The following is a 16,474-nucleotide window of genomic DNA, read 5'->3' as shown; positions in this document are numbered from 1 at the left end:
TGTAAATGTAGTCGGGATGATTTTTCCTGTATTCCAGGTCTTTTGAAGACAATAACTTTTAATAAACTTCATCAATCGTTACTGAATTTTTAGCGTCTCATAACAAAGCATCATGATTTCAAACCTGCACTATATTTTCAATTGAGTGAAAAATCACTGTCAAACTGTTCCTCGCATAAACCTATCATATGGCTTCAGAAGACTAAGATTATAGTACATAGACTTTGTGGAGTCCCTGGTCCTTTTTAATGTTTTTTTAGTTATTGGTCCTTTTTGGAGCTTGACAGTTAATGATGAGACTGAAATGTAGCATATTTAAAATTGAAATTTTTTATCTAATTATCAAGTAAAATGCCAAAGTTAAAATAGCTTAAAGTAAAACTTGTAATTTGACATGATTACAAAGTGCATTTTTTGTTGTTCTCAAGTATGCTAAGAAACAATCATGAACGTGTAAAACTTTTTCATCAATAATATCACACATTTATATAATATCCCACACACTAGGGCTGGGACAACGCGTCGAGGTCATCGATGACGTCGACGCAAAACATACATCGACGCAAAATATGCGCATCGATTTGTCGACCTGTTCTCTAAAAAACGTTTGCAAAACGTTTACCTTATGTGCGCTGAATATACGCAATGGCCGGATCAACATTCTGTCCAACGTTATATAACCAATCCAGGGTGTTTTCTGCATTGATCTTTTTTTTTGGCGGCTGTCAAAGCCTTATTTGATCGGTGAGTGATGTAGAATAGAATGACTGCTGCACCTGACAGGGCGCGTACGAGAGAGAGTCCCGGCTGCGCGCGCGCACTCACAGTCTTCAAACAACACGAGCGCTTCTTGCTCTCTCTCTCTCCCTCGTGCATATTAATCAAAATCATTAAACACGATAGAAAAAGGGCGAAACACCCAAGTTTCACGCGCGCTCGCGCACTCACAGTCTTCAAACTACACGAGCGCTCTCTCTCTCTCTCTCTCTCTCTCTCTCTCTCTCTCTCCCTCCCTCCCTCTCTCTCAAAGTTTCACGTGGAGCATTCAGAGATTTTTTTTTTCTACATGACAGGCTGCTGGCTCCCACTGTTAATTTTTTTTTTTTTGGAAAAGCACTCTGTATTAGCTTAAAGCCCTAAAGTTTACATTGGTTACTGTATTCTTTAAATTGCTCTAAACAAGTATTTTGGGTGAACTTTTTTATTGAATGCTAGACTTCAAGTTGTTGTTATTTTCATCTGAAAGAAGAACTTTTTTCAGTAAGCTAGGCCCTATGTGTTCAGTAAGCTTGTTTCAGTAAGCTATGTGTTTTCAAGGCTTCAAGGTTTTATTGAATGCTATTTCTATACAAGTGCAAAGTAATGCATTCTTAGTCAGTCTTTTATTTTGTAATTTTAAGAGCAATAAACATATATTGCAATGTTAAGGAATTCATGTTTTTTTCATTCAGATATGTAAATCAACATGTATAAATTGTTAGTAGTCAATTAATGGGGAGATAATCGAAATCAAATCGGGCTGAAAAATTAATCGTTAGATTAATCGATGCATCGAAAAAATAATCGCTAGATTAATCGCTTAAAAAATAATCGTTTATCCCAGCCCTACACATACACACATATATATATATATATATATATACACATACACACACACACACAATATGCATTTAGATTTGAAGCTTGCAACTTATTGGAACATACAAGGAATGCACTTGAAAATGTATCACCTTTGACATTTACAACTAACTCTCTCGTTATTGTCCCTATTTTCAGAGTTCTTCAGAGAGCTGTTAAACAATGCAGAGAAATCTCTCAATGACATGTTCGTGCGGACCTACGGCTTGATGTATGTGAAGAACGCCGAGCTCTTTCAGCATTTCTTCAGTGAGCTACGCAGCTACTACAACCGTGGGAGCAGCGCCGTCAACCTGGACGACATGCTAACGGAGTTCTGGACGGAGCTTTTGGAGCGCATGTTCCGACTGGTCAATGTGCAGTATGAGTTCAGCGAATCGTACATGGAGTGCGTCAGCAGGCACATGGAGCAGCTAAAACCCTTCGGCGATGTTCCACGCAAGCTGCGCCTGCAGTTGACCCGGTCCTTCATCGCAGTTCGCACGTTCACACACGGCCTGGCACTAATGCCTGATGTGGTGGGCAAAGTCTCCACGGTGAGAAGTTGTCTTTGTTTTTTAAAGTTACTTTGACTAGGGAGAGGTAAATAAGATTACATTTTCAAAATAAAAATTAAATTATTCATTGAATGTGATACAATACTAAGACAAAATAATGGCAAGAAATGTGATTTGTCCTTAAGGGCTGCATGCAAAAAAAATACAGTGTTATCAATGTAGTCTGATCCAGAAACAAGTGACTAATAATTATTTCTTGTAGTGCATTAAAAACCTGAATTAAAAGCATGACTAATGTAGTTTGATTCAAGAAGATGCGAGTCCGTTCTTTTAGGGAATTAAAAACACACTTCACAATCAGAGTAGCCTGATTCATTCAACACTTATGAACAGTTATTTTAGTATTAGGTTTATTTTTTCCATATTTTTGAGTTGGTTTATAAATTTTCGATTTTCATTTAAATTTAACTTACATTTTATAGAAATTATATGAGCTTTTTTCTTTATATATTTCACATTTTACTACATATATATATTTTCGCTTTTATTTCAGTTTAATTGTTTCCAGCAAAAAATTGTGCACTTATTTTAATTAACACATTTTTTTAATTGTTTGTTTCCCTTTTTGTATTAGTTGAAGATAACTCCATATAACCAGATTATTTTATTGAATAGTTCAAAAAGGTCTGTTTAATTAAGTTTGAATCAGTCTGAAACACTGGCCTGATTAAAACATTAGCAAACAGAGGATGTCTTTATGTAAGTAAAATCATAATTGTCATACACTCCAGCGAATCAGAATAAAATAAAATGCAATAGTTTGTAAATCAGAAACAGATTGAAATGGGGAAATCTTCATCAATACCCAAGGCCTAGAGTTGACTGTGGCTAGCATGGCGACTTGTTTACTAAGCAAGTCAGAGATCAGGGACAGCAGAGATCGAAAGTACAGGTTTTCTATAGGGTTTATCAGTCTGTGAAGGTGGACACCTGGATGGACCAATCGGGGCTTATCTTCCAGCATTAAAAGATCAGAGGCCAAGGCTTCTCGTTGTGTGTAGTTGGGTTAGTAGAAGCAATTGAACCTGCAATGATAAATTACGCAAACACAGCTTCAGCAGTGACCTTATGCTCTTTGTTCAGAGTTTTATCAGCAGCATCAGGCATATGAATTAGGTTACGGACTCATTAACCTTTTCCCCCTGTGTCTGTTTTGCTGACTCTGCTCAATCTTCTTGTTTGTCCTCTCTTTCAGGTTAGTTCCTCTCCGAGTTGTGTGCGTGCGGCTATGAAGATGTTATACTGCCCGTACTGTACCGGCCAGGTGGCTCTGAAGCCCTGCAAGAACTACTGTCTCAACGTCATGCGAGGCTGCCTGGCCAATCAGGCTGATCTGGACACAGAGTGGAATAACTTCCTTGGTAAGAGAGTGTTAAATGGCTCAAGTAATTGATTTATTACTCAGCCATTACTTAATGTAATGGAGCCAGTTTTCCACACTAAGCAGAGGAGTATCATAAGCACAGATTAAAAATGAACAGGTCACATAGAAATGGTTTCCACTTGCTCTGAGGCCAAAACAATTTATGTGAAGCCTCAGCTTGAAAGCAGAATTGGAGTTGACTTGGATTAGGAGTGAACACTGGGGAGCGGCTCTGTTTTTATCCACGCATGTTTCATGAAGTGTTTTGGGCCTCTGGTGACTCTGAAGGCCGTGTGGTCTCAGGTCCCGTCACACATTCTCATGCGCTTTTGCAAAGTGTTCCTGGCTCGTGGGACTCTGGGACTGGCTTTGCTCACCCTGCCTGTCAGCTTTGTGGGGAACCTTAATTGGGGCGCCTTGTTCAGGCCTCTGACTGTTTAACGAGCTGTTCGCACAACAGCCTACATTTCTTTAAGAGCTTAGCCTGCACAGATGACTGTATGCTGCCCTCTAGTGCTGGAAATGACTGAATTTGCTTGAGAATGGGTAATTGAAAGCATTGATGTCATGAATTGCTTTAAGGGTGTTCCCTTTATTAATGCATTTATTTTGTATTTTATGAATTTCAGATTCCATGGTTGGTCTTGCTGAGAGACTAGAGGGACCCTTTAACTTTGAGTCAGTAATAGATCCCATAGACGTGAAGATCTCAGACGCCATCATGAACATGCAGGAAAACAGCATACAGGTCTCACAGAAGGTGTGTTTTTAATTTCTTTTCAAAATTTCACATGTGGAAATTTTGCATGTTTTTTATTATTTGATGTGATTGTGGTGCATATGTATTGACAGATATGTTTCTGTTTCAGGTGTTTCAGGGATGTGGGCAGCCCAAACCCAACATGGCTTTCCGCTCCCGGCGCTCTACAAAAGACTCAGGCTTCCCCGGGCGTTTCCGACCCTACAGTCCTGACGCCAGACCCACCACCGCCGCTGGCACTAGTCTGGACCGACTGGTAGGGATAATGGGCATCCTTCCTGTCACTCATATCACTTCTGTTTTCTTTAAAAGATGTCAACTGATTTTGCCAGATCAGAATGTATTGTTTGTAACACAAACTGTGTGTTTCCTAGTTGACTGATGTTAAGAAGAAACTGAAGCATGCCAAGAAGTTCTGGTCCACCCTGCCTGACACTGTCTGTGTTGGAGAGCGAATTGCTGTCGGTGATGAATGCTGGAATGGGACAGCCAAAAGCAGGTGGGTCAATGAGACGAAGCCAGAACCCAGATACAGTCGTATTCCGCCATTTCATTCCTACCTTACCCTTCAACATTGTCCGTCCTCTCAACTTTCCCTACCTTTTTTCACATGCAGGTACGAATCTGTTGTCATAGGCAATGGCTTAGCCAATCAGGTGTCTAATCCAGATGTGGAAGTTGACATCACCAAACCAGACATGGTGATTCGGCGGCAGATAGCAGTGCTGAAGGAAATGACCAGTCGGCTTAAGGCTGCTTACACTGGCACCGACATCTCATTTGTCAATGGTACGAGGCATCGCTTGTGGTTCAGTTCAAGTGGAATTCAGTATGAAATGCCAAGATGACATCATACAAGCCTGTTTTTAACATTTATCTATTTTTCTTCAGAGGATGCCGGCAGTGGAGAGGAAAGCGGAAGTGGCTGTGACTCGGCCCCTTGTGACAGTGACGGGGACATCTACTTCTCCACCCCAACGCCCATTAAACCTCGCATTATCAATGTTCAACCTAACAGACAGCCCTCTAGTGGTACACGGTTGGCACCTTTCAGCCTGACCCTGGCTGCGACAGCACTCCTGCTCGCCCTGCTCGCCCCACACATGAGATAAGACCGGCCCAGAGAGGAAGAGGATGTGTGTTTGTACGAATTTGAACAAGAGAGCAGAAAACTGCCATAGGACATTAAAGACACTGCTTTCAGGATCTCCGTCTGCCTGCCATCTGGGGAAACACTCAAGTTATTAATCCTCAAATAACTTCCCTTCAGTGTATTTTTTGTGTTTATAAGAACGGACTTCATTTATGTACAGCTATACGTTTCCACACTGCATCTCACGTCCGCTGGGTTTTATTCCTCCGTGTCTGTAGTGTCCAGAATCATTGACGACTCATCGTGATTTTTTTCAGTTATGGTTTAAATAAGTGTTAGTTGGAAAGTAAGTCAGATTGAGTATGTGCTTGGGTGGATGGTGTGTACGATTGGCTGTATATATCATCCAAGCGCTTTTTATAAAAGTTAAACAATTAATCAACCCATATAACACGTATGATTTAAGCAAATCTGTATGAAGTACTCAGATTTTTTTTAATACATTTGGTGTGCATGGAGGCTTTGGTTGGCTGTAGATCGTATATAAGTTCCTGATTTTGAGCATGATAAAAACTCATTCATAAACAGGCCCTTTAACAGGGTTGCAACCAACAGAAATGTATGCAATGCTGCCTTTTGAGTGAAGTCAAAACTAGAGGATCCCAGACACAAAGTGTTTTTTGTTGTTTGTTTTTTTCTGTAACTATCACATCCCCCGTATCATCATCCCAAGTGTTTTTGGCAGTATAATATATAACTTGAGAATATAGTCTTCAGTAATAACTTAATAGTGTGTGATAAGGAAGGAGTTTGGGTTAGGTAAGGTCTGTCTAAAGTTGATGCATTGAATAGGCCTTGATGGTTCCCTCAAAGAACATCATGTATTCTGCATGATGTGGACTTTGTGGCCTGAGTAAAGTTGTTTTTTACTGGACCGGGTGGATACGAGCGTATGCTGAAGATGGCTTAAGACTGAGCTGTCAAGAGGAATTTTACACAGGGTTTTATGTGGAGGTTTTTGTTTTGTTAGAAGTGTATTGTAAGGTATAAAACTATGATCGGTACTGCTACAGATTTCACTATACAGTAACAGACGGTGCTGATTTGAGAGGTTGGGTGGCCTCTTTACGTTTTTCTTACTTTTATTTCTGTTTGTAACATAAAACATCCAGCCTTTTCCCCATTTATCTATTGATATCCATTGAAGTCGGTACACTTTTTATCTCTTATATAGAGCAATAGGCTGTGTGCATGTACGGTGCGTTCCAACATTAATTTCAAAAGTGGCTATGTATGCGCTTTCCCATTCAGATGTCAGACAAGTGCTCGTTGATTTAAAAGGGCTTTTCACCCACCTCTCAGAAAAACTAGCTCTCCTCGCTCTTGTACAGTAAGTTATTTAACCACACGTCTCTTTAAAAGTCATTCGCAAGCATCGCTTTCCTAGGTATCTTGATTTCACTTTTCAAAATATTTATGTCTGTAGATGAATGCGTTCTAATGAATTCACAATTTAACTGATGGTTTTAAATTGGCTTCGAATTTCATCTTACATAATATTTCAATTTTATAAACCGGGCTACCGTAAGCATTTGTTTTGTCGTTACAGTTTTATGTAAGGGGATTGTGAAAATTGTACAAGCTGATGCAAGGACAGGGCTGGCCATCTGTCCTTGATCGTTCCTGATGCCACATGCACTTTTAATTGGCATTCAAATACCTCACGGCAAGAGAGTTTTAAATGATGCTTTTAATCGTATCTGCAACATGCATACTTTTTACGTTCATTTTTCTTGATTCGTTTGGAGGTTTATTCAGTATCTATGGATGAATGGCCAGTCCTCAGACATCGTCAGGGTTTCGTGAGCCTGATTTCTACAGCAATGCTACGCACCTCAGAGCAGTTATGTATTTTTCTAGTCTGATGTGCTGCCAGGAATAGAAAGCAATAGATGTTTTCTATACTTCTGACCCAAAGCTTCCCACTGTCACATGTTAAGATGGCTCTGATGCAATGACCAGGAAAGGAAGTGTCTTGTGTTTAGTATGTCCAGCTACTACGAATCAGTGTGAAGATGATATGGACTCTTAAATGAACCTCTGCAATGTCATCTTTAGATTGATCGCTGACCTTCAGGTGGACAGATCGCAGGGCCTGCAGCCCTATACATCAGTGGAGTCATCTGCGATGAGGAGTGAGAGAGACTGAAGAAAGAAAAGAAAGAAAAAAATTGTAAATAATGAGCAGTCGTTTTAGTGGTCTCTGAGAGATGTTCATCAGATTTTACCCATTCAGAGTATGTGCTTAATATGGGCGAAACAAAAAGATAGATGCTAAAAATGTAAGAGAAAAGTTATATTAAACATTTCTTAGTCTTGTTGAAATAAAGACTGCAGATATTTACATTTGGTGTGTCGTGAGTCATTTCTGCTTTAAGGTATTAGTTTTACTGAAATGCTTTGAAAGTCTATTCGAGAGACCATTTAGTAAAACACAAAAGAAAACAAAGGATGAGTTGAGACAATCATGAACATTGATTAATCACAGCCATTAATTAAACTACAGTGTCAAATCTTCCTTTAATCTACATGTGTGTTATTAAATCAACAAACTGGCAAGATGAGATGAAGACTGCCAGACTCTTCATATTGGATAAGTTCCTCAAAAATAGTCAGCCCTTGTTGTTTTCTTCCAATAGTACAGAATATAAATGTGATAGAAACAGTATATGGAGAATGCTACACCTCCACAGGCTTATTACACAAAATACAAAAATAGTCAAATCTAAGTGAAATATGAATTATTTTTCATAAGTGAATCAGCTTAGATTCCTGATGTTGAAATATTCTCACATTAAAGAAAACCAGTATGGGATATTATTAACCTAAAATGTATATCTGATAGTTAATAAATGTTAGCTAACATTTTTGTATGTTATTTTGAATATATATTTATTACTAGTGTTTTGCATATATAAGAGCCTAAGACAATATAAACCAGCATAATAACATTGGTTTTGTCTGTAAAGCAATATTCTGTAATTAAGTTAAAGGTGAGTGTGTGGCCCTGTATTCCCTATGTTATGGAGACCAAATATATTATTATACTAGTAAAAATTTAAATTGTGGGCACCTTACTTATTTATGTCCTAATGAAAGTTTTGTGTCAGGGGTAGGTTTATGGCAAAATCCCAGGGTTTCACTGAGGACCACTTCAGCATTATGGCTGCCATCAAAGGGTCATTTGTAACTGTAAGTGTACAAATGTTACTACTCAACGTATTGTTAAATAACTGTCTCGTTATTTTATTATCACATATTTAAGTTACAAATATTGTACATGCATTTGCATAGATGTAAAAATATGTTATTGTTCGTTGTTATTTTAACATAGCTAAATCCTTTTAATTTATCAGGTTAAGAAATCCACATTACTCCATAAATCAAAGTAAATAAAGACAAATAATATCAAACACAAATCATTGAATTAACTTAAAAGTACTTTTATGGTACAACATTGCATTAAAAAAGGCCGGTCTCATGAAAATGCGTATCAATAGCACGATTTTGTTTCTGTATTTGGCTTATGATTTATACACATATATTGCCTTTGGCGTGCATATGAAACGCACGTGTCTTGCGTGCATATGATAAGCAATAAATTATTGAAGTAGAAAAAAAGAAGTGTAGAATTTAAAAACATCTCGGTTGTGATTTCCAAAATAGCGGTCCTAAAGAGGGCTTTTATTGTGAAGAGGAGAACGGTAATGGGGGCGGTGTGGACTACTGGGAAAACGAGGAACGGGGAAGAGCAAGTACCAAATTGTGGCAGAGGTAAACAGCAGAAGTTATCTGAAGATTTCTCAGAAATACGATGCAGGAAAGCCTCGTGGAAACATGTAGACGTAAACTACGTTAATCACGAGCAGACAAACATCCAGAAAGTCTGAGTCTCACGTTTTGTTCAACATTGCTCCTGGCCGACGCGACGCGACGGGGGAACCGCACAACTGAGTAATGCTTCCACATTTCCAGCGAGAAGATGGATGAAAAATCCCTCTACAGCCGGCTCCTTATCGCACTCCTGATGGTCCTGTGTTTCGGCGTTATTGTATTACAATACATCTGCCCTACTTCCGATTGCCAGTTGCTCCACCTGGCATCATTGTCCTCGAGACTAGGGAGTCGCGCGCGCGGGGATCGCGTGAACGGAGCCGGTGCGGGAGATCCCTACAGCTCCGAGGACGGTTCTTTGGTTCGATTCGTGCCTCGCTTTAACTTCTCCACTAAAGACCTTGATCGCGCTGTAGATTTCAACATCAAGGGGAACGATGTTATAGTGTTCCTCCACATTCAGAAAACCGGAGGGACCACGTTCGGCCGTCACCTTGTCCGCAACATCCAGCTGGAGAGGCCGTGCGAGTGCCATGCGGGCCAGAAGAAGTGTACCTGTTACCGGCCGGGCAAACGGGACACCTGGCTGTTCTCCCGGTTCTCCACCGGCTGGAGCTGCGGGCTGCACGCGGACTGGACGGAGCTCACCAGCTGCGTGCCTTCCTTCATGGGCAACCGGGAGTCTCAGGAGAGGCGCAGGACACCCAGGTGAGAGTTTAATTGGTTTTTATCAGTATATCGCACTAATTTCAGTGTCTATAATGGACTGAAATGCGTCTTGGTACACAAACGTATTTCTTTTGTTATGATGTTGTGTGGTGCCACGGTGCGCTTCGCCACTCCTTCCCTTCATATTGTTCTCGTTCAGTTCAGCGCCGAAGCCTCTTGGCAAGTCATTTATGCGGAGACAAAAGCCTCTAATAGGTCAGCCTCAGCCCTGGAGAGTCTGCTTTCATTCAGCACATTCCTCCAACAGGGGACCAATCATGATAATCATTCACCCTTTCAGACGCCCTGGAGGGCAGACAGCCTGCTGGCACCAGAACATCTGCCATTCTCTCAGGCTTGTCCTTTAAACAAACGCCCCATAGCATGGGATCAACAGTGTCTGATAATGTTTGCTTTGGGATGAATCGGATTTGATTGAATAAGTGCAGTGTTTGAGTGTAGTAGGTTGATAGTGTTTTTAAATGTACAAAATAATTCTATTTCAAATTAACGTTATTTTGGTCTTTCTCTTCATTGAAGAATGTTAAAAATGTATTAATGTATTAGTTTTCAACAATAATAATAAGAAATGTTCCTTAAGCAACATTAGCATATTAGAATGATTTCTGAAGGATCACGCAACACTGAAGACTGGAGTAATTTAGCTTTGCCATCAAGTAACATTTGAAAGTGTATTACAATAAAAATATTACTGTTTTTACCATACTTTTTGTTCAAAAAATAAACTGTCTGCACACTTGAATCCTTAAAGCAAATTAAATCACCAAGCTTTCGGTCAAACAACCATCCTCAAGGCATAAAGACAATAAATGTAGCAATCAACTTAACTGTGTTTAAACACATCAGGTCAATCAACAATGATTACCACACCTGTGAAAGCCAGGTAGGAGAGTTGTAGTCCAATGGTGGGAGTTGTAGTTTTTCTTTAACCTACCCAACAAACTGAGTTATCTAGGTAATTTACACCTTTACTCCCCACAGTGAAAATCCCTACTACAAGAAACAAACATTACTTTTTGTTCAAATGAATGCAGTCTAGATACTTCTTTAAAAAACATTAAGAAACTAAGCCAAACTTTTGAATACTGATGTCCATCCTTTTTGAATTAATGCACTTAAGTTTTAGTCTTCATTTAAGCACTAACCATTAATCATCTTTAGTTTACCCTGAGCCCTGCTTGATGCTTTCTTTTTGAAGGGTGAGGCTTGGAATGAGTTCCCCAAGTTATGTTAGTTCATTATGTTACGGTTAATAACCAATGGATGACAGATAGTAAAAATTGACATTTACATTGTCATTTAGCAGACACATTTATCCAAAGCGACTTACAAATGAGGACAATAGAAGCAATCAAAGTCAACAAAAGAGCAATAATATGCAAGTGCTTTAACAAGTCTCAGTTTGCAGAATGCAGTACATGTAGAAATTTTATTTTAATTATTATTATTATTCAATAAAAAGAAAACAGAATGGAAAAAGAATGGAGCAAGCATGTGTTAGAGGCATGTCTTTTTTGCTTTTGTTAATTGTATAATAAATGAATAGAAAACAAATAGAATACAAAAAGATTAGAAAAGCTAGTATTTTTTTATTAAAGAAAACAAGTAGTAAATGAACAAAGTAAAGTTTTTTTTTAAAGAATAGAATTAGAATAAAGCATGCTAGAGTTAGAGGGTCAAATAAAGATGGAAGAGATGTGTTTTAAGCCGATTCTTGAAGATGCTCGGATTGAGTTGGGCAGGTCATTCCACCAGGAGGAAACATTTAATTTAAAAGTCTGTGAAAGTGATTTTGTGTCTCTTTGGGATGGCACAATAAAGTGACATTCACTTGCAGAACGCAAGCTTCAAGAGGGCACATAAGTCTGAAGTATTGAATTTAGGTAAAGGGGTGCAGAGCCAGTGCTGGTTTTGTAGGCAAACATCAATGCCTTGAATTTTATGCGAGCAGCTATTGGAAGCCAGTGCAGATTGATAAACAGAAGTGTGACGTGTATTCTTTTTGGCTCATTAAAAATTAATCTTGCTGCAGCGTTCTGGATTAATTGTAAAGGTTTGATAGAACTGGCTGGAAGAGAGCATTGCAACAGTCCAGCCTGGACTGAACAAGAGCTTGAACAAGGAGTTGTGAAGCATGTTCCCGAAAGAAAGGGCTTGATCTTCTTGATGTTGAATAAAGCAAATCTGCAGGACCGGACAGTTTTAGCAACGTGGTCTGAGAAAGCCAGCTGATCATCAATCATAACTCCAAGGTTTCTGGCTGTTTTTAAAAGAGTTATGGTTGATGTACCTAACTAGATGGTGAAATTGTGATGAACCTAATTACAAATAAAACGTTAAGAACTAAAATCAGCCACTTTACAGCTGAATTTGGGTGTCACCACTAAATCTTAAGTGTTTTCAAATTATTAGTGTATTTTAAATATTAACATTATGAGAATGTAGTCTAAATGTATAAATGAGGGAAATGAGCATGCACTGTTAAATATGCATACTGATCCATACAGATATGAACCATGAAAGGCCTGCTTTTCAAATGGACACAATTAGATCAAATCAAAATCCCATGGGCTCATCTTTGGCTTGTAAGTAAAGGAAAAGTTGAGGCTCTCCAGAGACTTCCTCTCCGCTGTTGTTGAATGCATTTGTCCAGACGGTCTTAATTGATATTCATATGGAAAATGTTCTGGATGTGAGCCGAAAGATGATTCTTCTCATTATGCCGAAATGCCCATAATTACAGTCAACCAGCAATAATTCATTCCGTTTTCCATCAAGATCACTCCCTTGACATGCTCCAACAGAAACTACGCCATGAATAATTCTGTCAATGTGAACATGCACAAATTGTGACAGCTTTACCCAACTTAATGATTCATTCGCAATATTACTTTTCATTTTGTTTTTAGTCAATTGTGACTACTTTATTTTGAGCTCTTTTTGTTAAACTCTTCTCTTTCCTGTCTCCTATAGTAGGAATTACTACTACATCACGATCTTGAGGGATCCGGTGTGGCGGTACTTGAGTGAATGGAGGCACGTTCAGCGCGGTGCCACCTGGAAGGCCTCTAAACACATGTGTGATGGCCGTTTACCCACCCTGTCTGAGCTGCCCAACTGTTACAGTGGTGACGACTGGTCGGGTTGTTCGTTAGAGGAATTCATGGTGTGTCCTTACAACCTGGCCAACAACAGACAGACCCGTATGCTGGCCGACCTCAGCCTGGTGGGCTGCTATAACCTCTCCATCATGAATGAGAGCCAGCGCTGGGCCATGCTTTTGGAAAGTGCCAAACGCAACTTGCGAAACATGGCCTTTTTTGGTCTGACCGAGTATCAGCGTAAGACGCAGTACCTCTTCGAGCACACATTCCGCCTGTCCTTCATCGCACCGTTCACGCAGCTCAATGGCACGCGTGCTGCGAGCGTAGAGGTGGAACCGGAGACCCAGCGCAGGATTCGAGAGCTTAACCAGTGGGATGTGGAGCTGTACGAATACGCACGGGACCTTTTCCTCCAGCGCTTCCAGTACGCCAGGCAGCTGGAGCGCAGGGAGGCCCGGCAGCGACGCCTGCAGGAGAGGCGCAAGTTACGTGCCAAGGTGAAGCCTTGGTGGGGGGTGACTGGAAAAACTGTTTTTAGACCCACCAAGGAGCCACCAATGACAGAACAATCTCCCATTTTTTCGGAAGAAAAACAAACTGATGCTGGACAAACACTGGAGAGCAAGACAGAAGGACAGGTAGAGGACAACTGGTTAGTGGAGGATGAACGTGAAACCATACTGGACTATTTAGAAAACGTAGAGCAGTGGCGGTAGCCACCAGCTATTTGGGAAAAGGGTTGAACTTGATACCGGACTAGAAAATGGGGGTACCTATAATCCTTTAAGACCAAATCACTGCTAAATATTGGCATATACGGGTTGTTAATTGCAGGTTGCTCTTTCTGTGACAAATGCGTTTTGTGGAACATCTGTTAGCACCAGTTTTCTGTCAGATATCATATTTGAATAATCGTCTTGCAGCCTTACTTGTGTCTTTTGATTTGTGAACTGAAAAGATGATCATATTCACTGTCCCATCACCACTCTGCCCTTGAGAGAGGGCATTATGACTCCAGGTTGCACCAGGGAAATCGTCCCTGCAATTAATGGACTGAAAATCACTATGGATAAAAAAAGCATCTGCTTATCCTGAAAGCCAAAGATTGGAATGTTTCAGAAATGCCATTTTCCGACCTTGCGGTTCTGAGGAAGAATCTGGTGGCAGCATGTTTTTGATTTACATTCCTGTAATGTGAGATTTCAAATATTGCCTAATTTTATTTTATGTTTTCAAGTGTCTTCAGCCATTACAATCCCATGCACATCACAAATCAGCCTTACGTTGAAGTCCAACACTTGTCTTTGGATTATTTTTTTGATTTAAGATGTTTTTGTAGATTTATTTCTCATACCTTTTATTTATGTTTGCTCATAGGATCACAGGTTATGGGTTGGCTCATAATATTTTGTCACTTGAAAATAAAAAGCCATTGTTGATCACCTCATCTTATGATTTATACCACACCATAGGTTGTACTGAGGAGCAAGCTTGCTCTACTTGGAAAAAAAATGAATACAATTTGTGAATACTAATAAATACAAATTTCTATAAAAATCCAAGTTGATTGTGGCTGGTTAAACTACCTCTGAATGGGTGAGTCTTAATTTTTGCTTTCTTTTCTGTCTACAGCAGATGGAGCCAAAGTAACACTCACTGCTTACAAATGAAGCTTACAGTAAACTCCCTTGATCTGTAGAACAAACTGCTCATTTTGTTATGGGGTTGGATAATTTTATTTTATCCCATTGGTAACATTTGCGACAAATGTATTTTTTAGGTTTTTAGGTTCTGAAAGTTTTCAGTTATCAGATTTGGGACCAGTAGGAAAACCTAGTGATCCATTGTATTAAAGCTAAAAATAAATATGCTTATTGTTAGATTATCATTCCCTTTCCCTCATAATTGTATGTATGGGTCTTATAGAACAAGGAAAACTAATTAAAATTGAGAATGAAACATTTTTAGAAACGTTTTTTAAAAAGGCGTGTAGTTTGTTCCATTGGCCAACCTGAGAAGTAAAATGCATGAGCCGAAAAAATGTACGGTAATATCTTAAAGCTAAGGTTATTTTTTTTAATTTTTATTTTTTATAAGTTCCTGTTTTCTCCCAAAGTACCAGTGGTTTTGAAGTTGCACAAACTTTGTTTGGACCAGGCCCATGTATAAGCTTGCGCTACAATATATAGTAAATAATTTATTTTTAACAATAATTAGACGATTGTGTGACACGTCAGGTCACGTGATGTCATTATGGCTGCGTCCACGAGAGGGCGACCCGCTCCACGTAGAGTTAAACGTTTTTTTTTCTAGAAGAATATGTCTGGGCTACTTCATCTCATGTTAGTATACATATTTTAATAATATTTAGATTCCGTTATTTACTGTGTAAAGTTTTCTCGTTTAAAAAAATGCTAAGTGCACCTTTAAACCACCATTTACTCATAAGCAAAGTGTAATTTATAGAGTGAGGGCGTATCTTCATATCTAAATATTTACATAGGCGCTGTACTGTAGAATATTTATTGAATGCATTTTAATCCTAAAGCATTTAGTCAAATATTTCTAATCACAAGGTGTCCTCACCTCATCCATAAGGCGCAGTTTGCGCTGAGGTCGAGTGGGAATCCCCCCTAAAATGGAGGCAATACATGGGAATGCACGTAGGGCCGTGCACACTTTCGCTCTACTCCTCCCTTCTGCCCTCCCTCGTCTCGTCTTCTGCCTAGCAGCAGCTAGCAAGTTCGCTTCACGCTTCCCCATCGCTAGCTTCGTCGTTCAACTCGAAACACCCCGCAGCCGCTGGTCATCGTCCGAGGCTTTACGCAGCAAGCCGCGCGATCAAAAGCTCTCAGTCCAACGGTGGAACTTTTGCAACCAAAGCGCGCGCCTCACATCAGCCAGTGATCGTGACGTATTTATTGACAAATCTTTATTTCGCTTTGCGCTTCATTTGATGTCACCCAAGCTCTAGCCACGCGCTGTCTGCACAGGTGAGTCATCTATTTTCGTAAAGCCCAATATTTCATGTAATTTAGCCAATCTTGCCGCACGCTAATTGCAAATGTGATTGGTGTAATGCATTGCTCGCTGTCACGACTGACTCTCGCATCTGTAACCTTTGCGTTTGCGCACATGGCCTCTTCGCACCCTGACGCATAAGTCTAGAATTACAAATTTTCCATATGCTTAGTAGCAAAGCATTTGACCTTAACGCACATAACGCGCTTTCACTTATAATAAAACGCCAGTAACGCAGCTGGATGTCACGCATTGATCATACACTTGCTGACAGCTGTTGAGCTTCCCTTCAATGCTGTGGTGCTCTGAGTTTGT

The 16,474-nt window shown here is 39.8% G+C and overlaps 2 protein-coding genes across 3 annotated transcripts in view; both read left to right on the top strand.

Annotated features, from left to right (window-relative positions):
- Positions 1 to 7,815, top strand: part of LOC132109491 (glypican-6-like) — a 37,208-nt gene extending 29,393 nt beyond the window's left edge. Inside the window, exons 3-9 of the mRNA XM_059515598.1 lie at positions 1,777 to 2,174; positions 3,391 to 3,556; positions 4,188 to 4,318; positions 4,428 to 4,574; positions 4,693 to 4,817; positions 4,935 to 5,107; positions 5,210 to 7,815. Coding sequence (XP_059371581.1) covers positions 1,777 to 2,174; positions 3,391 to 3,556; positions 4,188 to 4,318; positions 4,428 to 4,574; positions 4,693 to 4,817; positions 4,935 to 5,107; positions 5,210 to 5,430 — 1,361 coding nt within the window. The 3' untranslated portion in view covers positions 5,431 to 7,815. The remainder of the gene's footprint in view (positions 1 to 1,776; positions 2,175 to 3,390; positions 3,557 to 4,187; positions 4,319 to 4,427; positions 4,575 to 4,692; positions 4,818 to 4,934; positions 5,108 to 5,209) is intronic.
- A 1,550-nt stretch (positions 7,816 to 9,365) lies between these two features.
- Positions 9,366 to 14,580, top strand: LOC132109492 (heparan-sulfate 6-O-sulfotransferase 2-like). 2 transcript variants are annotated; one of them, XM_059515600.1, is made up of 2 exons: positions 9,366 to 10,013; positions 13,011 to 14,580. In XM_059515600.1, exons 1-2 carry the CDS (start codon positions 9,454 to 9,456, stop codon positions 13,852 to 13,854), a joined length of 1,404 nt encoding a protein of 467 aa, XP_059371583.1. In that variant the 5' UTR covers positions 9,366 to 9,453; the 3' UTR covers positions 13,855 to 14,580. The 2 variants fall into 2 exon arrangements, with proteins under 2 accessions (XP_059371583.1, XP_059371582.1); XM_059515599.1 differs by having other exon boundaries at positions 13,008 to 14,580.
- Positions 14,581 to 16,474: the final 1,894 nt, after the last annotated feature.

This window comes from Carassius carassius, chromosome 29 (assembly GCF_963082965.1).
Source record: "Carassius carassius chromosome 29, fCarCar2.1, whole genome shotgun sequence".
Taxonomy (NCBI): domain Eukaryota; kingdom Metazoa; phylum Chordata; class Actinopteri; order Cypriniformes; family Cyprinidae; genus Carassius; species Carassius carassius.
The sequence above is the reverse complement of the archived record's forward strand: the minus strand, read 5'-3'. Positions and strand labels throughout refer to the sequence as shown.